Consider the following 22,147-nt stretch of genomic DNA (forward strand, 5'->3'; position numbering starts at 1 on the left):
AAATAGTCTAATTGGCACTGTACTACACTCTTCTTGGGGTAAAGGTGGATAGGCATAATGTTGACCACGCTATACCTTCACGCGATCCCTTCGTACGCCTAGGTAACAGATGAACTCTACTCACCTGTCCTGTGGACTGTTTTATTTTGAAAAGAGTACTTCACATTTTTTTAAACAGGAAAATCTTTTTATCTGTACCAAGAGTACAGTTAAGTCACAATATGGGTTGTAAATATTTAATCAGGTAAAATAAATAATCACAAGGTCATTCAGTACTTGGTATACAATTACCTCCCTTTAGTTTCAGATCATTTAAAAACTGTATTATCTGCCCTTAATAGCCGTCATTAATTCGACCCGGCTCTACAATTGTAAACATTCAGCAGGAACCTCAGCACAACAGACGGGTGGGGATAGTAGCGATATGATCTGTTGAGCATGCTTGGAAGGGAGGGGGGGTGTGGGTCGGTGTGCGTATAAGTGGTGGTGTCCCTCATGTTAGGTTGATGTAGAGAATTATATATATATATATATATATATATATATATATAAGATGTTTGATCTACTATGAAAATAAGCTGCAATAAACATTTTATCCTTATGGTTATGTGGGCCTCATAAAATGTACAAAGAAAAAAATGTTTCTTTAAACTGATGTGTAGTTAAAGTGTATGGGGATAAAGTAATACAGGGAAGGTGTGGGAGGTGATAAACATTAAACAATACACTCAAGCCGTACTAGTCAAACTACCAAACAAAGTAATTAAACTGTGATAGATTTTATGCAGACAGCAATATAACAAGTGCTGTCTCAAGCACTGAAAATAAAACTTGAACATTGCCATTATGTTTTTTATGACACGCTATTACAATCAATAGTTAAATGAATCAAGAAGAGACTTGAAGGATAAAGTCAATTAAATTGAAGAGTACATTCGTGTTCTTGTACATGGTCATGGATTAGAATATATGGGAGGGGATACATTTTTTTTACAATCCATTATAAAATATTACAATTTCTATAATTAGGCTTTAACTGCAGCAAGACTATAGACCTAAACAGGTATAGCTAAACAGATTTTTTTTTTTGAAAATTGTTATTTTAACAGATTCGTATTAATCAGTTTGAATTTCATTCTATTCATGTTACTAAAAATAATTTCTGTTATGTAGATCCTATTTGGGTCACGATTGTTTTTTAAAAGCATTAACTCTACCACCCTCCCCCCCCCCCCACACACACACACACGCATAAAGTTACACACAATCGGGCTTTAAAAGTTATTTTTAGAAATATTGCCAAATCGATTTCCATAGACCAGCTATACAGTGTAAAAAAAATATAAAAGGGGCTTTCGTTGGTGGTTACTCTGACGTACTTTTTCTATTTTCTTTTAGTTTGTTTACAATCACCATGGTAGATTTTCCATACGTGCTTGACGTCAAACACTTTTTTATTTTCTAGATTCTATTATTGGGTAATTTAATATTTTTGTAGGGCCTATTAATCTAAATATAGGCCTATACTATGTATATAAATCTAATCAACGTGTTGAAAATAAGTGGATACTAAAAATATCTCTTAATAAACATTTCAGTATTATTAATATTTCAGATATCGACTAGGACTAGGGTCACTAGGCGTAGGGCGTAGGCCTACTAGTACTCATCTTAATCTATTCTATTATCTAAACCTAGATCAATATCTCCTTACTAATACTATAGGTTGCATAGGGTTTTTGTATTACTTTGTTACCTTGCTACTGCCAAATCTGGACACTACTCACTACTGACTGGACACTGGTAAGTAAAGTGAAGTCAAATTCAAATAACTCACTATCTACTAATCACTATAAAAGGCCTTGTGTTAACTTTAACTTTTATTTAGAATGCTGTTACCTACTTTTACTTATATATATATATATATATATATATATATATATATATATATATATATATATATATATATATATATATATATATATATATATATATATATATATATATATATATTTGTTTTAAAATGAGATATAGTTCTAGTTATTAAAAATTACTACATTACTATATTAATTTTGAAAAAGTTTATCCATATCAGAATTTGAATTAACACTACCTAACTAGTTACTAGTTGATAAGCTACTACTCAACTAATGTACTACTAGAATAAAAGAGGAACAATGGATAATAATGCAAACGTCTTTAAACTGAATGTTTTCACATCAATTAGTTTATTTGTATCCCCTTCCTTATATGATTGCAATCCATACTATAGCTAGGCAAAAAGACAGTCAATAGGTCCCTTTCGACTATAACTAAAATGCCATTAAGAAGTACCCCCCTCTCCTTGAATTGACACAATAAAATGATAATTGATATTTTCAATAAATTTATTTCTTAAATATTAAAATTGAATTATGTGGGGCCTTTTATTAAACCCATAGCATATTACCATAAAAGTCACCCCCCCCCCCCTCCTTCCTTACTTGATTATTCAATAACATATTCTTTCTTTTTATATTTATACAGAAAGGACCTTAAAATGTATTATCAGGTATGTGATGTACATTATATATATATATTTGTATTGAGTTATTATAGATAATGAAAATCAGAACCTCATAAATCTGTACCTAAGAAATTATTTGTACAATTTAAAACAAAATGAAATTAATTTTTTTGTAAAATGGTTTACTTATATTGCTTTCAGTCTAACTATCCGCCATACAACCCTGGGGATTCAGTGTATCCTCCACAGTACCCCAACTCCGGCCCTCCACCACCCCCTATGGCTATGAATGCATACAGTGCATATAATGTCAATCAATATCAAGGTATGTTAAAAAAAAAATTTTACATACATTAATTTGTTTCCAGTTTCTTAACTTGTTAAGTTATATAAATACTATGAATCAAGCATATTTATAAAAAAAGTTATCCAATATGTTTTTAAAAAATTGAATGCTAATTCCAATCTATATTGAAAATAAAAATAATTAATTATGGTTCAATTGAATTTAATATAATATTCAATGTATGTAATTTTTCTCTGTTACAAAACTTTCTCAGTGCCATCAAACAATTATACCTATTACCAACCCCCTGGCATGATTCCTGGCTTTGCAAATGTCCCCAATGTACAGCAGATGCATTTACAGTCTCTGCAAATGACAGAGCAGGTTTGTTAAATATCTCTGATATCATTGGATTCATTTTTTTAAATATATGTTTGTTAATATTTTTTAAACAGATTTTTCCCTTCTTCTCTCTCTTTTATAAATTTCTTTATCCTTTTACTGCTTTGTGTAAACAACAAGGTGGTTTAAATGAGGCAAAAAACAACAACACATTAAGCCACATGTCTTATAAAAATGTATATATCAATTGAGTGATCGATAATCGTATATTATTTTTTACCGATCAGCCACCCCAAGTGATGGATATGCCTACATCAACCTACCTGAAGACAATGGACTCTCACCTGCAGTTTTACCAGAGGCAGAAACAGGTGGAGCTAATGGAGGTAAGAACTTTAATTAGCTCGTTATCTGTGAAGATTAGGATATGTATCTTGTGGGAAAGATTGAATTTATATCTTCTTTTTGCATTTCTTTTTCTATAAATTTTTTTTTTTTTTTACAGAGACTTGAAGAAATGATAAGGAATGGACAGGTAAATTTTTTGTATTTATTTCAATGTCTTAAATCAAATAAGAATACTTACTTTACTTCACGTGTCATCTATGTGATGTATGCTTATATACTTCATGCACAACGAGTAAAGCGATGTGTCGCACGCTTTAAGGGTTAAGAAGATCAGTGATGTGGGCAGTATTTTGTCATGCTGGGTGATTTTCAAATTTTAAAAAATATGATGGTCCATTGAGACCGCAAAATGGAGAATCTGTTTCTGTAATTTCTGCGTACAAAATACATGATCAGCACTATGCCCAGCCACCTTTTGTAAATTATATTTCCAGAATGTGAAAGAAAAAAAAGCAGAAGAGATCCTAGAGCCCCAGCCAGTTCAGCCTGCTGAGCCAGTAAAACAGGTTCCAGTAAGTAATACACTGCTGTTCCCTAACATAATTTATACAGTTATCTCCCTACAAGAAGGAATACTCTTACTGCAGGTCACAGTGATTTTTTTTTATTTAAAAATACTTTATTTTCATAGCTTAATTTTTTTGTTTTTCTTATTTTGGCTTAATTAATTCGAAAAGCTTCAGTTATTTCTAAGGTTTTAACAACATTCTTTTTAAATGTTTAAACATTTTGTCCGTATTAGAGTAAAGTAAATTAACCCTCAGGAACCCGATTGCCCACTGAACAGAGAGTTCATCTTTTTTCTTGACCACAGCATAAGAAGGGAGGGTTAAGTCAGCCCAAGCCCAAACGCCTTACTTTCCCTTGTAGGATTAGAGTAATGTACCTAAATCTCTCTACATAGACCTCATTTATTGTTTTAACAGACACTGTCAGAAGAGGCCATCAAACAGACACTTAAGGAGGAGATGAAGAGAGTGTTTGTCGCTGAGTTACTGAGACGACAGAAGGTTTCCGGCACCTTTGACATGACGGAAGGGACTGTGAAACCATTCAAGAAGTACGAGACCGGAGACCCTGTAGCTGAGTGGTACCTCAAGAACAGAAGCATGAGCATGGTTGGCAAAGCCTGGGACCCAGAGTGTGATTGCGAGTACCTAAGGGCGGCCATGAAGGGATTAGGTTTGTGTTTTTTTGTTGATATCTGAAGTAATGTTTTCTTTTGATTGTAAAATAGTCAGTGGCTTAGGCAGGATTTTGTTATGCAAATTGCTTGAGTTCAAATACCGGGTTCTTGATTGTAGAATGTCCCAGAGGTATGATGGGTACCTGATTCATGTTAGGGAACGTAAAGGTGTCTGGGCATAGTGTTGACCACACTATCCCCTCATATGCCAAGGTCACTGAAACATGGGAACTCTACTTCACCTGCCTTGTGGCCCGTAGGGTTAAAAGGGTATTTTACATTTTTATGGGACAGAGAGCTGGACTTCTAACCCGTTAGTCTCGAGTTCAAATCCGGATCCAAGTCAGTAGACCGTCCCTAAGTCCAGCCAGCTCTGATGGGTACCTAACTCACGTTTGGTTAAGTAAAGGCGACTAGGCATAGTGCTGACCACACAATCCCTTCATATGGTGAGATCACAGAAACTAGTGAACTCTTCATTTGCCCCATAGACCATCAGATTTGAAAGGGAACTTTACTTTACTTACATTTTTTTTAAATTAATGTAACTTAACATGAAAAGGGAGTCCATAGTGGTTTTTCCAAACCCCCCCCCCCCCCCCACACACACAATACTCATTACATTGTATCTTTACTACTTGAAAGACTATGGTTTAACACCAACTTTTTTTGTATCCTGCAGGTACAAATGATGATGCCATTATTTTAGTTGTATCAACCAGATGCAACCAACAAAGGCAGGAGCTCAAAGATATGTTTAAAACTCTATACGGCAGAGTAGGTTATTTGTTGTTGTTGTTGTTTTTTTTTATCTTTCATGTGTATATAAATCCTTTTTATGGCAGTATAAGATTTTTTTAATAAGTTTATGTAAGCCTACATTAGATAGGTATTAAGTACATAAATTGCAGAATTGTTTATCTGATATATATAAATATATATAATAAATATATCATTCATTTTCATTTAAACTTATATAAATTAATGTATCCTAGTAGGCCCCTCACTAACCATTCTTTATTACTATTTAAAATATTGAAACCAATTTAGTTGGAATTACATTTAAGGAGTATCTGAAAATATAATGATTATCATTACACTGATTTCAAAGTGTTAAGCATGTAGGTAGACAAGTTATATTGTCTATTTAAAAAACACAAACTTCACTAAATAAATTTATTTTTTCTATTAATAACATTGATGAAACTGAATGAAAATCTGTTTTTTTGTTAAAGGATTTAATCACTGACTTGAAGGGTGAGCTAAGTGGTGACTACAAGGAGCTGGTCATGGCACTGTTTGTCAGCCCTGCTGAATTTGACGCCTGGTGTATAAAAGAAGCAATTTATGTACGTAAACAATTGCTAGTGACTCTCAATGAATTGATTAAATTTATTAATTAATTTAAGTTGCCAAAGCAGGCATAGTTGTTTTCAAAGTTAGTTACTCTTCATTTTATTTCTAACAACATTTGTGTGTACATTAATAGTATTCTATTGGTGCTTTTTTTACCTTGGAAAAAATACGATATTGTATGTTGCTGTTGGATTTACTTTTTTGTAGCGTAAATTATGCAGGCTTTTTTTTTAATAATTAAAAAAGTATTTAAATTCTCTTTTCATTTCCTAAATTTTTATGACATCTTTACTTGATATGTAAGCCTATACACATAAAATCATTGATATTTAAACATTGTAATGGTTGTTTATTTGTTGAAAGAAAACTCAAAATATTTAATTTATATTCTTAAATTAAGTTTTATCTATCCCAATCTTAATAGGGTCTAGGTACAGATGAGCAGGCACTTGTGGAAATATTGCTGACACGCACCAATGATCAAATAAAAGAAATAAGGGCAGTTTACCCTAAAGGTAGATTATCCAGTTATTTAAAAATCTAACATTCATGCAATCTAAGGGAGGTAACTTCATAGAGGATAAAATGATATTGCAGACAGAAAAATCAGTAGTTAACTTAAAAATAAAAAGTAATCTCCCATCTCCCACCACCAGAAATAGACAATAATTAAAGTTTCCTTAGTAAAAAATTATTTAATTGTGTGAATGCCTTTTTTGGTGTTATGATTCCCTGGTAGATCTATTAAATGTAAATATTTGTACAGACCAATGATTAACTCCCTTACGTTCCCCCCAAAATGTAGTTGTCCATAAAACCAAACTTGCCAAGGACTCTCAGTTTGAGAAAGACATAAGAGATGACACAAGTGGTGACTTTAAAAGGCTTCTCATCTCAGCTTCAATGGTAAATAGCTAATTTATTCAGGGTTGTTTTTTTCTTTTGACATTAGTCCTTCAGTGCTTCTATATAGCTAGCGTAGAGGCTCATAACAAAGTCTTTATATAAAGTGTTTATTATTAGAGTAAGCTCCAAATGAAGTTTAACACTTTGATACTAAGTGCTATAGGGCCTCTATATAGCTAGTGTAGAAGCTCATAATAAATTCTTTATATAGTGTTTATTATTAGAGTAAGCTCCAAATGAAGTTTAACACTTTGATACTAAGTGCTATAGGGCCTCTATATAGCTAGTGTAGAAGCACATAATAAGGCCTTTATATAGTGATTATTATTAGAGTAAGCTCCATATGAAGTTTAACACATTGATACTAAGTGCTTTATAATTGGACATTAATCCTTCAGGGCTTCTATATAGCTAGTGTAGAAGCTCTTAATAAAGTTTATATAGAGTTAGCTCCATATGAAGTTAAGCACATTGATACTAAATGCTTTACAATTGGACAGGGCAAGAGATATGAGATCCCACCGGAGAAGTTAGAGGCTGCGGTGGAGGAGATCATCAACCCACAAGATGGAACAGGAACAGGTAACTTTTGTTCACTCTAGCAAAGGGGCAATAAGTCTGTATGCTTCGAGAGATAAATTTCTATAAAACTTTTAAAGGAAATTTTAAAACTTCTAAATTTTGTGTTGGAGATTGTTATAGTGTGAACATATTTTTTTGTGAATTTCTAAAAATTCTAAAATTGTTGGTGCAGTCATTATAATCACCATTAGTATCTTAATTATTTGGCCATGTATTCTGGACAAATACAGGAAAATATTATCTTAATTGATACAAGTTCTAATCAAACTGAAATACATTTCAGTATGTTGACTTGTAATAGCTAAAAAAAAATGTTTTTAAATCTACTACACTCCTATACTAAACTCCTAATACTAATTGTTGCTTTAACTCAGGAATGTTTGAAGTCAACTACAGCAAACTTTGTGACCCAGAGAAAGCTAAAATTGAAGCACAGCAACTCTACAAGGCTGGGGAGGCGAGATGGGGAACTGATGAGGAGACGTTCAACAGAATCTTTTCATCCCGTGACTACTACCAGCTACGGGCCATATGGGACGAGTATGTCAAAGTGAGTTACAATAATAAAAACACAATTCTGATTGTAATATTGGATTTATTTATAATTTTTGTAATGATAATTTTTTGAAGAATTTATGGAAATGTGTTTTTGATGTCAGTAAATATTATTTATATAAATATATTGCCTTGAATTTTAAAATTTACCATGTTATAATTGTGGACCATGTAAATTTATTATTTTAATAAATTCATCAGATAACGCAGAGAGATATCTTAAATAGTGTTGACAGAGAAACCTCTGGAGATTTTAGGCAAGGCCTCAGAGCCATTGGTAAGTAATTATTAAGGTTTTAATATCCATACATACATACACATTCACATACACACAAAAAATACATCACATAGCTAAATACAGTTGTTATTCTCCTAGCTATTCTTTTTTTTTTAATTTAAACATTTTTTCTGATGAATATTCAGTTATGAATATCAGAAGTCGGCCCATGTTCTTTGCTGAAAAACTAAGGGATGCCATGAAAGGTCTAGGCACTGATGAGAGAACCTTGATTCGTATAATAGTTTCCAGGTCTGAGGTATGTAGTTAAATCTGCCCTGGTGTTGGCAGTTTGAATCTAGCAAGAATTATTAAGACATTATCAGGCCATTTCCATGGGAACACGATCTGACAACTGTCTTCAGTGTTGCTTTATAAAATATTTTTAAAAATAGGTATTTGAAAATAACTATGTGGTTCAGATTAGTTATGTTTTGGATATTAGTTATGTGTTTGACATTAGAAATTTGTTAGACATTAGTTATAGGTTTGACAATAGTTATGTGTATGAGTAAAGTTATGTATTTGACAATATTAATGTATTTGACAATATTAATGTATTTGACAATAGTCATGTATTTGACAGTAGTTATGTGTTTGACAATAGTTATGTATATGAGTATAGTTTTGTATTTGACAATAGTTATGCTTTTGACAAGAGTTATGTATTTGACAAGAGTTATGTGTTGACATAAAATTTCAGATTGACATGGTGCAGATAAAAGAATGTTTTCTCAAACTTACCAACAAGACATTGTGGCGATGGATTAAAGAAGATACCAGCTTCAACTTTAAGAAACTACTTCAGGCTATTGTCGGGAAAAATTAACTTTTGTTTTCTTTGTACTTCTTATATAAGAGTTGAAATTTTCTATCACAATATTTATTTGAATGTGATAACCCATTTACTGTAAGCCACATGATAAAGTAGTGTTCACATAAATTTAGTAAAAATATTTGTTAGATGTTTCTTTTTTCCTGTCTTTCAGGATTTGGGTTAAATTTGTTTATGTAAGGTTTGTTTCTTGACTTTATTTACACATTTTATAATTATACAAGAATATAATGAAAAGTTATTTTACAATATTTTAATTTTATATAATGTAAATGAACTTATATTTATTTTTGTATAGTAATGTATAGGACGATTTTCTCATATAAAAACATGTTACATTTATTTCAGTTAAAATAAAATAGCTATTTCAGTTTTTTATAAGGTTTTTTAACCTAAAAACCTGACCTTCAAAACAAAACAAAAACAAACCCACAGTTATAGATATTATTAGTATACCATTGACATATATTTGTGTTCCCTTTACAGTTTTATTTTTTTATCCAGTCAACAATATATTTTTTTACCTTAGGGCAATAAGATTTTAATTACTGTATATACACATTTAATTTACAATCTTATATATTTTATTTTATTTTTAATTTGTCTCCAGCACAATGTATATTTCATTACTCATGTTGTTAAAATGTAAGTAAAAAGTTTAGTAGTAGATGATAATGTATGATAGCGGTATGACTTGTATTTTTTATTACAAAATATTCTTTAAAAAATAAAAACTTTTGAATTAAATTTAAATTATTTTTACCCTGCAAAAAGCTTTATGGAACTTTCTAAACTTTTGTATTGTTAAATAATGTTAGGGAGTGCAGATTCCTGTTATAAAGTGTTAAACTACTGTTTTATTGAACATATCTATAAAAATTGAAACCACTGTTTTATTTAAAGTATCTAAAAAAATGTATTATGTGCAGTCCTTATACTATCAATATTGCATATCAGAATTATATATTAAGATACAATACAGCATCCTTTAGATAACATATTTAAATGCATTATATATATATATATATATATATATATATATATATATATATATATATATATATATATATATATATATATATATATATATATATATATATATATATATATATATATATTTGTGTGTTTCCAAGAAAAATGCGCAAATGGAAAACTGCAATGGAAACCTGCACAAACTACTTATATAATACACTTTAATTTTGTCATAATTCATGGAAAAGTTTTTTTATTATGCTACATTGTACATGGGTAATTCATTGCTAATGTCTATAAATACTTGATTATAGGAAACAAAAAAGCCCTTGCGGCACTCTTTTGTGCAGTTTTCCATTGAGCGTCTTTCCAGTCACCATTTATATATACAACTAGAACTAGATTTGTAGTATCTTGTCATAATCTGTTTTTATACTAGAAAAAAATAAAAATTTATTAAAATGTTTCAACAAAAATATGTGCTTATTGTAAGTATATTTAAAACTAGAGTTTTGTGAGTCCGGATAGCTCCCCCCTTAATGAACAACTTGTTGTTCTAGCAAAGATGTGATAAGGGCAATCTTTGAAGAAGTATGTGTTACATTATTTAAGTTTGCTTTGTAAAAAGTTTCCTTAAATCTGTTTTGTTGTGTTGATGTCTAAATAACCAAACAATAAACCAAATGATTTGGTTTTGCAATAGTTGTTACTTGATAAAAAGTATCTAATCTATATGGTGTAATTGTATATATATATTTCAGCTTTAACAACAAAATGAGGAGGAGGTTTTATTTTTTTTAAATTGGCACCTTAAAGACAAACCCAAGAATTATCACTAATTACCAAAATTTTAAGTATTGAATTAAAAGAAAAGTAAACTCTAGTGTTTTTAGTGAATCTTTTTATGAAATTGTATTATTAAATATATATTGGCTATTATAATTATATATGTATGTAATACCAAAGTTTTTTTGCTTTGAGAGAGAGCTCCTTTATAAAATGTTATGTAATTGTGTGGATCTAGGGATTTGGCATAGATCTGAAAATGGCAAGTTTTTGTGTCATATAATACATGCACAATCCAACTCAGTCATCTAGGGCAATAGAAGAAACGGTACTGAGTGATGGGTAACTATTTACTAAACGTGATGTATCCCGAGGGATGTAAGAATACACTTCCACATGATTCCCTATATGATACTATAGATGTCAAAGATAAAGTTGCTATTATGATGATGGAACGACAGGACATAGTTACGTAGTGGCGTATATATATATATATATATATATATATATATATATATATATATATATATATATATATATATATATATATATATATATATATATATATACTAGCCGTCCCGGCCAGGCCCTGCTCTGGCTTCTGTGAAAAACCTTTCTGTTAAAGACCATTACCTGTGTGTTTAGTAATCATCATAAACCCGGCATTGCCCACCCAAACCACAACCAACCAAAACAACAAAACGCAAACATAACGCTAACACAATTACAAATACAAACGAAAACAAAAACCTAACAACAAACCCAACCACAACCACAAACACCAATACAAACACAAAGAAAAAACAAACAAAAAAGCAAACGAAAACAAAAACCTAACAACAAACCCAACCACAAACACCAATACCAACAAAAAAAAACAAAAAAAAACCGAAAAAGCAAACGAAAACAAACCAAATCCAAACGCAAAACCAACCAAAAACACAAATACAAACCCAAACAAAAAAAAACAAACAAAAACGAAAAAAGAAAGAACAAAAACGAACCAAATCAAAACGAAACCACTAACGCAAACCCACCTAAACACAAAGAAAACACTAACGCGAACATAAACGCCCGGGGCGGAATCACCTGTTTTAGCTTAATGAACGACTATAGTACCCCAACTTATTCATAGTCTTTTGCACTCACTTAAACGAACGCGCCTGTTTCAATTTAATGAACAATTTTAATACTCCAAGCTTATCCGTAAAATACCTACAACATTTGCACTTGATCAATCCCCGCTAATTATGTAATTATTTTTTTTTTCCCAACACCAAAACAAAGTTATTAAAATGTAAATTATTTACCACAAAATGCAATGGTTTTATAAAGGGAAGTAATTTTGTTTTCCTAATTTATCAAAGGGAAGTAAGTGCTATAGGACTAAATAAAGACATAATTAGAATTTTTGTAAAAGATGATATTTTTTTAAAACTTGTGTTTAATGAACATGCCGACAATTATTATTATAATTTGAAAAATGAAAATTATTTCCCAATACTTTCAATAGTAATTTTTTAGCTCATAAATTTAGACAAATGCGCACGATAATTTTCTAACACTTAAATTCATCCAAGACCAACGACAAACATATGCATTACATACAGAACTGAGCTTTATATATATATATATACTAGCCGTCCCGGCCAGGCCCTGCTCTGGCTTCTGTGAAAAACCTTTCTGTTAAAGACCATTACCTGTGTGTTTAGTAATCATCATAAACCCGGCATTGCACACCCAAACCAAAACCAAAACAACAAAACGCAAACATAACACTAACACAATTACAAATACAAACGAAAACAAAAACCTAACAACTAACCCAACCACAACCACAAACACCAATACGAACACAAAGAAAAAAACAAACGAAAAAGCAACGAAAACAAACCAAATCCAAATGCAAAACCAACCACAAACCCAAAGAAAAAAACACAAACGAAAAAACAAACGAAAACAAACCAAATACAAACGCAAAACCAACCACAAACACAAATACAAACACAAACGCAAAGAAAATAAAACACAAACGAAAACGAAAAAAGAAAGAACAAAAACGAACCAAATCAAAACGCAACCACTAATGCAAACCCAACCTAAACACAAAGAAAACACTAACGCGAACATAAACGCACAGTGCTCAGAGTCTAGCCCGGGGCGGAATCGCCTGTTTCAGCTTAATAAACGACTATAATACCCCAACTTATTCATAGTCTTTTGCACTCACTTTAATGAACGTAGGCGCGAAACCGAACACGGGAGGCCCGGGACCCCAAATAGCACCCTGTCTGGGCGCCAGAGGACGCACCATGACGTCACCGCCTTATTGAACTTAGTAAACGACTATAGTACATAACTTATTCATAGTCTTTGGAACTCACGCGAACGTAGATACCATAGCGTACACCGGAAGGCCCGGGGCGCCAAATAGCACCCTGTCGGGGTGCCGGAGGACGCCCGGATTTGATTCACTTAAAGACTATAGTAACCTTTCTTATCCATTGTCTATCGCACTGTTCAAAACAAAATTATGCAGCATAGCGCTCACATGATAGCCCAGGGTGCCAAATCGAACCGTGCAAGGGCGCCGGCGGACGCGCCTGTTTCAATTTAGTGAACAAAAATGATAATACTCCAAGCTTATCCGTAAATGGAAAGAAATAAACATATAGGATTTGTAGGACCTGGCTTATTAAATGTTATTGATTTAAAAAATAATAATTATTGAACAGTATGTTCAGTGTATAGAATAAATAAAAGGCAGTGTTAAAAATACCTAACGACATTGCACTTAATCAATCCCCGCTAATTATGTAATTATTTTTTTTTCTTAACACCATAAACAAAGTAATAAAATGTAAATTCTTTCTTCTTAAGAATTTTTTTTATTAAAGGGAAGTAACTGTGCAGTCAATACATTTCCGATACAATTTTAGAAATTTTATAAACGTCGATACACTTTTTAAAAATTTTATGTCGCGTTCATAATTGAAAATTATTCTTCTAAGTAAATAGAGTGAAAATTGTTTTTAAAGACTTTCAATGGTAATTTTTTGAATCGTAAATTTAGACTATGAGCACGATAAAAAATCTAACACTTAAATCCATAGAACTGTCAACGACAAACTTTTTTGCCACACGTTACAGAACTGAGCTTTATATATTAGACTAGCCGTCCCGGCCAGGCCCTGCTCTGGCTTCTGTGAAAAACCTTTCTGTTAAAGACCATTACCTGTGTGTTTAGTAATCATCATAAACCCGGCATTGCCCACCCAAACCACAACCAACCAAAACAACAAAACGCAAACATAACGCTAACACAATTACAAATACAAACGAAAACAAAAACCTAACAACAAACCCAACCACAACCACAAACACCAATACAAACACAAAGAAAAAACAAACAAAAAAGCAAACGAAAACAAAAACCTAACAACAAACCCAACCACAAACACCAATACCAACAAAAAAAAAAAAAAACAACGAAAAAGCAAACGAAAACAAACCAAATCCGAACGCAAAACCAACCAAAAGCACAAATACAAACCCAAACAAAAAAAACACAAACAAAAACGAAAAAAGAAAGAACAAAAACGAACCAAATTAAAACGCAACCACTAACGCAAACCCACCTAAACACAAAGAAAACACTAACGCGAACATAAAAGCCCGGGGCGGAATCACCTGTTTTAGCTTAATGAACGACTATAGTACCCCAACTTATTCACAGTCTTTTGCACTCACTTAAACGAACGCGCCTGTTTCAATTTAATAAACAATTTTAATACTCCAAGCTTATCCGTAAAATACCTACAACATTTGCACTTGATCAATCCCCGCTAATTATGTAATTATTTTTTTTCCCAACACCAAAACAAAGTAATTAAAAAGTAAATTATTTTCACGGAATGCTATGGTTTTATAAAGGGAAGTAATTGTGTTTTTCCTAATTTATCAAAGGGAAGTAATTGCTATAGGACTAAATAAAGACATAATTAGAATTTTTGTAAAAGATGATATTTTTTTTAAAACTTGTGTTTAATAAACATGCCGACAATTATTACTTTAATTTGAAAAATGAAAATTATTTCCCAACACTTTCAATAGTAATTTTTTAGCTCATAAATTTAGACAAATGCGCACGATAATTTTCTAACTTTTAAATTCGTACAATTCCAACGATATACAAATGCATTACATACAGAACTGAGCTTTATATATTAGATATATATATATATATATATATATATATATATATATATATATATATATATATATATATATATATATAGTTATATATAAAATTAAAGGTTTGTGAGCCGTGCATGAAGAAACAAAAAGGCGTAAGGAAAGAAATAGTAGTGAAGCCTTTGGTATTATCTTATTTTTAATTGCGCTGCCAAGTAGATGTAATCGACTTTCAATTATAATGGTGTACCAAAGTCATCTCACCAAGTTTTTGCTTCTCAGGCCATTCAAAACAAATACAGTAGTAGAAGTAGCTCACAACTTGATCGACATATTTACCTTGTTTGATGCACCATTGATGATAGACATATTTACCTTGATTGGTGCACCATTGATGATAGACATATTTACCTTGTTTGATGCACCATTGATGATAGACATATTTACCTTGTTTGATGCACCATTGATGATAGACATATTTACCTTGATTGGTGCTCCATTGATGATAGACATTTTTACCTTAATTGGTGCACCATCGATTTTACAGTCCAATAACGGTCGTGAATTTGCAAATAAAGTGGTCAGGGCCTAAGGGTACACTGGTCTACTTTGAAGATTGCATGCACACGAACGAGTACACTCAATCGTACACATACATGCTCACACAATTGTACACATACACGTATACTCACAAGTACACTCCCACATACATGTAGGCCTACACTCACACATACAGTACCATGTTTCTTCCAGACTTTTTTCACAAGGGGGGGGGGCACTTCAGGACATACATCAAATTAGTATATATAGGCCTATATACATATACATATACGTATACGTATACCTATACGTATAGGTATACGTATGCGTATGCGTACGCATACACATACACATACACATAGGCCTATAAATTATATTTATATATATATATATATAGGCAAATATTTATATAGGCATATATATATATTATATAAATAGGGCCTAGAGAGAGAGATTGGTAATACAAAATTTAAAATCTTATCCCCTATCCTAAAGTAACAAAATCCTGCTGTGTAACTTTGTATCATAATAATAAAGACTATGATTTGATTGTTAATTAATCATGACAAGAATCTTACTAAACGGCTATTTTAAATGCCCCATTCCCAAGTTTAACTCTAACACAAAGTGTTCGGGGCTTGGAAGTTAATTGATTTTGGATCTATCAAAATATTCACATTTTACAGATTGCTAGGCCTATTTTTGTTTTATTCGGTACATTCAGTAACATTCGTTTCTAGCTAGCATTTAGCGTAACCCTTTTGGTATCGATACTTTTTAAAAGGATTGCTTCATTTAGATCTATATTTATAAACATTCTTTACGAATCTTTAGACCTAAAAAATAGACTAGAAGAATCTATTCAAGATTATCTCGATTAGTCAACAGGATTAGACTGCCTTCTAGTAAATGGAAGTTGAAACTAATGTCTCCAAACAAGCAGGTCAAAAGGTTTAATCGATAGTAGATTTAGATTTTGATCTCTAGGCTGATAACTAGGCTACTTAACTGTAAAAGTATCTTACTACCCTAAATAATAATAGTATAGTATAGGAGTATAGGCAATTATAATAATATAGCGGCAATATACTATAGCCAATAGGCCAGTTAGCAGTATGAGTATTTTTATTTTAGGCAGGCCTCCTAATTACTAATTACTATAGCGCCTATCTAGAATCTAGCCTAACTCTAGTCTAGAATTTTTCTAGACTCTATCAACTCTATACTAGACTATATCTAGATCTAGAGACTAGATTCTAGCTAGAAGTCTAGATCTAGAATCTATATCTTATCTAGATTCTAGACTAGATTAGTTTAGTTACATGTAGACTGTAGACTCTTTTTGTAGAGTATTGTAGAGAGTAGAGAGAGCCTTAGAGTAATTTTTAGCGCAATTTCCATACGGACAACTGCGATTATTAACTCGTCATTTCTGGATGGATGGATGAATGAATGGATGGATGGATGTGTGTCCGCAGCTTTAAGTCGTATCTCCTCCTCAACGAAGCAATATCGAGGACTAGTTCCAAAAGCAAATACGTTAAGCAAGTTCCGACGATGATTGTGGGCCAAAAAAATTCCCGGAATTCCTTCCTGGATTTCCCGGAAAAACCAAAAAACCTTGAACAAATGGAGTTTTTGCTCCATATCTCGGCAACCAGACCACTTAGCGACTTGAAACATTTACCAATCGATTCCTGCTATAATTTAGACCAATCTTGCCGAAGAAAGTTTTCAAAAATATCCTTTCGTTTGGTCACAAAAAATTAATTAAGAACATTTAAACTGAGCATCGTGTAGGCCTAGGATGATTTAAACTGAGCATCGTGTAGGAGTTTATATTTATTGGATGATATTTACAAAAAATTAAAAATTGTTATGGATAACATGAGAAAATTGCGCTTATATTGTCACTACACTTTTTATTAACTTGTTTAGACTAACTTAAATAAAACTGGATTCCACAGACTTCTGCCTCAACTGATTGATAATTGAACTAGATCTAGAATCTAGATATCTAGTTGTAAAAAGAAAATGGGTGGAATCAAAGTAAAATCTAAAGGACTAGGAGCCATTCTGAACACTTTTTCAATATTCTTCCTTATTTGCCAATTCAAGGTAAGCTTTTAATTTACTTTTTTCACAACTTTTTAAGGCAGACCGAGATCTATAAGACAAGTTTAGTTTAAGTAAATAAGCAGGCCTTTTGGCCAAGTTTATTCATCACACCAGAGCATACACTACCATTTTATCACATTATTATTAAATTTTCAATTTATAGGCCTAATTAGTTTTTTAGTAGGCCCTAATTATAATTAATCTCTGCTCAAATGACTAAACTAATCTTCTGATAATCTCAAAGTGATTTAAGCTATTTAAAGTTTAAAATTAGATTACTAGCCCATATATTACAGATTGTACTACTCTATAGCTATGGTTAAGCTTTGAATTTTATCAAACAATATTCAACCCAACAGTTATGTGGTGCTGGTGGCAATGCTCTTCTGGAAGCAAGTGGCAGTGATGGCAAGAAGATGACCTTCTGCGTTTACTACAACAATGAATTCCAACACCTCCCCAGCTCTTTGGATAAAACAGTACCACATAATTTACTCGACTTTTCCACATCTCAGGGGTGTAAACCTTCTGACTTTAATTCGTCTTTAAAGTTTGAAAACTCTGCCGTGGCTGTGTCCAGAGGCGATTGCACTTTCACCCAGAAAGCTAATTTGATTGAGGCGGCGAAAGGAAAAGCTGCTATAATAGTCGATGATAAAAATTCTAGTAAGATTCCAATACCTGGTGGGAATGCATCAGACTATCATTCTACTAACATCACTCTGGTCATTATCTCTTTCAATGATTACCAGCAAGTTTTGCAGCTTTCAGGACCTGTGGTGGTGAAGCTGTTTGCTCCGGTACAGCCAGAGTGGGATGGAAACATGCTGGTTATCATATTTTTTTCAACACTGTTTGTAATGCTCGGCGCAGGCTGGGCTGCATACAATGAAGCGAAACTAATGTCAAGATCGCTTGACAGGAGAGATGAAGACATGAAAGGAAAAGAATCCAGTGAGCCCAGGATAGAGTTCACAGTCTGGGTTGTCGCAGTGTGGTTCATTGTCATCTGTGCCGTCCTGTTGCTACTTTATTTCTTCTTTGACGTCATGGTTTACTTCTTCATTGGAATATTTTGTCTGGCCTCCTCGTACAGTCTTTATCAATGCCTGTTGCCATTGTGGTCAAAAGTTGTGCCAATATCGTATGATATACCTGTGAATAGGCTTCCTTGCATCAAATCAAAGGTAAGTTAGTTAGTGGATAAAAGTTACCTTTAATTTTATCTCCTTTATATTCTAATTATGAAGAACCAATTTTCAATGACAGACTGTTTTATATTCATATTCATTATGAGTTAACCAGGGTGTAATAACTCATGTCAATACAAACTGTTGAGATCTTTTCTCTATCAGTGCAGAGTCCCTGACAGGTCTTTTGTGATTATGGCCTTAAATAAGCAGTTAGCACTAAATCACAGCTTATGAAATTGCATTTGTATTTTAATAATAAAACATTTACACTAGTTTTTAACTTGAAAACATGGCACGTATAAGTAATAAATTACTCAGTATCACACTGGAATTTGTTTTATAAATTCTAAAAGGAGTAAGTTATAGATTTTTAGTAAGAAGATATACCAGAAACAGTTATTATTGTTTATTTTTTGTATTGCTATAATGATTGTGATATTATTTGCTTAAGATTCAATGTATTTTTTTATCATATTGCAGATCAAGCTTCGAAGTTTTCTGCTGTATATGCCTTGCCTGACCCTCGGAATCTTCTGGGCCGTTGAACGCCATTCCAAATTTGCCTGGACAATCCAGGACTTGCTCGGGTCTTCCTTCTGTATATATTTTATCCACAACCTCCGCCTCCCCAACTTGAAAGTGATCGCCATCTTGCTGGTACTGCTGCTAGTGTATGATGTCTTTTTTGTTTTCATCACCCCACTCTTCACCAAAGATGGTGGAAGCATAATGGAGTCTGTTGCCACTGGGGGCTCAAGCCACTCTAAAGAGTCACTACCAATGGTGTTTCTTGTCCCACTTCTAGGCGACAACGCTCTCATCAAATGCAGGGAACGTGCTTACTCTCTGCTAGGTTTTGGTGATATAATTATCCCAGGTATTCTCTTGTCATACAACGCCGTCTTTGATGTCCGTAAAGGGACAAGAATGCTGTACTTAATCTGCTCATCTGTTGGCTACTTTGTTGGCATGCTCGTCTGTATGGTTTCCTTAGTGTACATGAACTCGGGCCAACCTGCGTTGTTGTATCTGGTCCCTGGGACACTGCTAACAACTGTTGTGATAGCGCTGGTCCGAGGAGAGCTGAAGCAGTTGATTCTGGGTTCACACTTGCTGGGTGAAAATTGCAACAACCAGGCTTCGGTCAAGGACGTTGAAGAGGGAGACGCAAACGACAGTCAAGATGAAGAGGAAGTAAATTTAATTAATTAATTTATCAGTTATTATTCTATTTATAGGTGGTCGATAATTGCTGTTATGTTCAGGGCTTTTATGGGGAGACAGAGTTTTACATGTTTTAATAATTTCTAATTTGATAACCTAACTTTTGTTTGTTTTTATGGATTACCGTTGGCTATGATTAACTATATAATAGTTATGTAGACGTTATACAAAGTAGGCCTTGAGGAAAAAGTGTAATTCCACTCCAGCTTGTCTCCTTTAAGTTCTAAACAATGTATGCTAATTTATTTTATATTTAGTCATTATATGAAACTCCAAGGCATTGGGGAGGGGAGGTAATATTCAAATAAATGTAGTCTTTAATATCAAGAACAGAGAGGTAGTGGTAGATATACATTCATTGTGACATGTGGTCCCTTAGTTATTGAAAGTGTTAGTGTTTTGTTATTTGCTTGTTATTTACAATAAGTATTTTGCACTAATATATGACGAACTGCTTTTCCACATTCATCAAATCATTTTAGCTGAGTATAAAGTACCTTATTACCTGATCATTATTACAATTTGAAATTGTTTTTTTTTTATTTATACCCAAGAAGTATGTTTATAATTATAAGTAATATCAAGGGATAAGTGTATAAAGTCGATTTCTTTCTTCCATGTTTATTTAATTAATATGTATGTGGTTTTTCTGAAAATGCAATCATTTTTTCTAAATCTATGGCTTCAAAGGGGCTATATTCCATTGAATAAATGACTTGTTTCAGTATAAGTGTAAAATATAAAAGGGTAATTTTTAACAGTCGTTCTTAAACAATGGTTTGATATAAAGATGTATCTAGACATGGTGTTTAATATACTGGTGTTATAAAGAATGTTTTTAGAGGGTTGTTTTTTTTAAATTGAATTAATAAAAACTTTATTTTTAAAATAATCCCTATGCTTCAAGTTATTCACTTTTTAATTTGAGAATATTGTGTACTGCAAACTTTCATTATAGAACATTTTTTTTTTACATTTGAAAAGAAGACAAAAGTTTGTTTTTTTTTTTTTTAAACTAACAATGATGTTTACAATTTGCAATTAATTCAGATACTAAAATAGTTGTAGGCCTGCTTCTTTGAGAGGTTGTAATTAGAATATTCACAGAATCGTAGACTCATTTTAACAGTGAGTTTCCTTCAGTTGGTAACACCGTCAGGTCTAATACTTTCATTTGTTCACTGTTTTATGCAGCAACTTGTGAAGTAGTGTACTTTCATTTGTTCACTGTTTTATGCAGCAACTTGTGAAGTAGTGTATACTACTAGTTAGTCCCTTCCTCACATGTACTGACAAGCAACATTGTTCTGAACATTATTTTCATTCTTTGTAGGGCCTACTTCTTCTTTAAGATGGTGAATCATTTTTAACACAATCCATTACAGATAAGAATTAAGTCTCATTGTATTTCCAGTCCTGTTAGGTATTTAAGTTCTCACTGAGTAAACCCAGTTCCGTGGGTACCTTAAAGGGGAATAGTGCTGACAGTGTAATACTTTCATATGCCAGGGTCACAGAACTTAGTAAACCTTCAAGCCTAAACAACATTTTACCTTTACTTGAAAACATTTTTTTAAAATATTACATGGATCATCTTTTCCCATTTGTGCCCAAGACACATGGTGGAGGTAAGCCGATTTGATCTTTTACAATGACCTCTCTATACAAGGGGATAATGTGGTCATCACTATGCTCAACCACCTTTGTTTCCCTAATGTGAACTAGATATCCATGAGAGCTGGGTGGACGTTCTACTGACTTGTACCCAGATTCTAACTCGCGTCTCTCAGGTTAGCAGTCTACAGCTAGGCCATGCTGTCTCCTATTGCATATATAACAACCTGTTATCATTTTTTCATAGCCATCCAATCTTTTATCTAT

At 32.5% G+C, this 22,147-nt stretch overlaps 2 protein-coding genes across 4 annotated transcripts; both read left to right on the plus strand.

The window, feature by feature from the left end:
• The first annotated feature begins 1,405 nt into the window (after nt 1-1,405).
• LOC131942761 (annexin A7-like) lies at nt 1,406-10,205 on the plus strand. 2 transcript variants are annotated; one of them, XM_059302683.1, is made up of 17 exons: nt 1,406-1,478; nt 2,527-2,551; nt 2,708-2,831; nt 3,067-3,176; nt 3,422-3,520; nt 3,640-3,669; nt 3,977-4,054; nt 4,469-4,724; nt 5,411-5,505; nt 5,964-6,077; nt 6,509-6,599; nt 6,890-6,990; nt 7,491-7,572; nt 7,947-8,122; nt 8,329-8,404; nt 8,551-8,663; nt 9,108-10,205. In XM_059302683.1, exons 2-17 carry the CDS (start codon nt 2,540-2,542, stop codon nt 9,231-9,233), a joined length of 1,683 nt encoding a protein of 560 aa, XP_059158666.1. In that variant the 5' UTR covers nt 1,406-1,478; nt 2,527-2,539; the 3' UTR covers nt 9,234-10,205. The 2 variants fall into 2 exon arrangements, with proteins under 2 accessions (XP_059158666.1, XP_059158665.1); XM_059302682.1 differs by lacking the exon at nt 1,406-1,478 and adding an exon at nt 1,680-1,803 and having other exon boundaries at nt 9,108-10,204.
• Nucleotides 10,206-16,542: 6,337 nt separating this feature from the next.
• LOC131942757 (signal peptide peptidase-like 2B) lies at nt 16,543-21,622 on the plus strand. 2 transcript variants are annotated; one of them, XM_059302680.1, is made up of 4 exons: nt 16,543-16,682; nt 17,699-17,849; nt 18,209-19,036; nt 19,523-21,622. In XM_059302680.1, exons 2-4 carry the CDS (start codon nt 17,766-17,768, stop codon nt 20,252-20,254), a joined length of 1,644 nt encoding a protein of 547 aa, XP_059158663.1. In that variant the 5' UTR covers nt 16,543-16,682; nt 17,699-17,765; the 3' UTR covers nt 20,255-21,622. The 2 variants fall into 2 exon arrangements, with proteins under 2 accessions (XP_059158663.1, XP_059158662.1); XM_059302679.1 differs by having other exon boundaries at nt 16,543-16,674; nt 19,523-21,621.
• Nucleotides 21,623-22,147: the final 525 nt, after the last annotated feature.

This window comes from Physella acuta, unplaced genomic scaffold, assembly GCF_028476545.2.
Source record: "Physella acuta isolate Inbredline_101_S28 unplaced genomic scaffold, ASM2847654v3 ptg000425l, whole genome shotgun sequence".
NCBI lineage: Eukaryota > Metazoa > Mollusca > Gastropoda > Physidae > Physella > Physella acuta.

Excerpts from the sequence above, each read along its gene's own strand:
- LOC131942761 (XM_059302683.1), top strand. Across the intron at positions 2,832-3,066 it reads TAATGTCAATCAATATCAAG|TGCCATCAAACAATTATACC; the intron begins GTATGTTAAAAA and ends AAACTTTCTCAG. Across the intron at positions 3,521-3,639 it reads AACAGGTGGAGCTAATGGAG|AGACTTGAAGAAATGATAAG; the intron begins GTAAGAACTTTA and ends TTTTTTTTACAG.
- LOC131942757 (XM_059302680.1), top strand. The coding sequence starts at position 17,766 with ATGGGTGGAATCAAAGTAAAATCTAAAGGACTAGGAGCCATTCTGAAC. Across the intron at positions 17,850-18,208 it reads TCCTTATTTGCCAATTCAAG|TTATGTGGTGCTGGTGGCAA; the intron begins GTAAGCTTTTAA and ends TCAACCCAACAG. Across the intron at positions 19,037-19,522 it reads TTCCTTGCATCAAATCAAAG|ATCAAGCTTCGAAGTTTTCT; the intron begins GTAAGTTAGTTA and ends ATCATATTGCAG.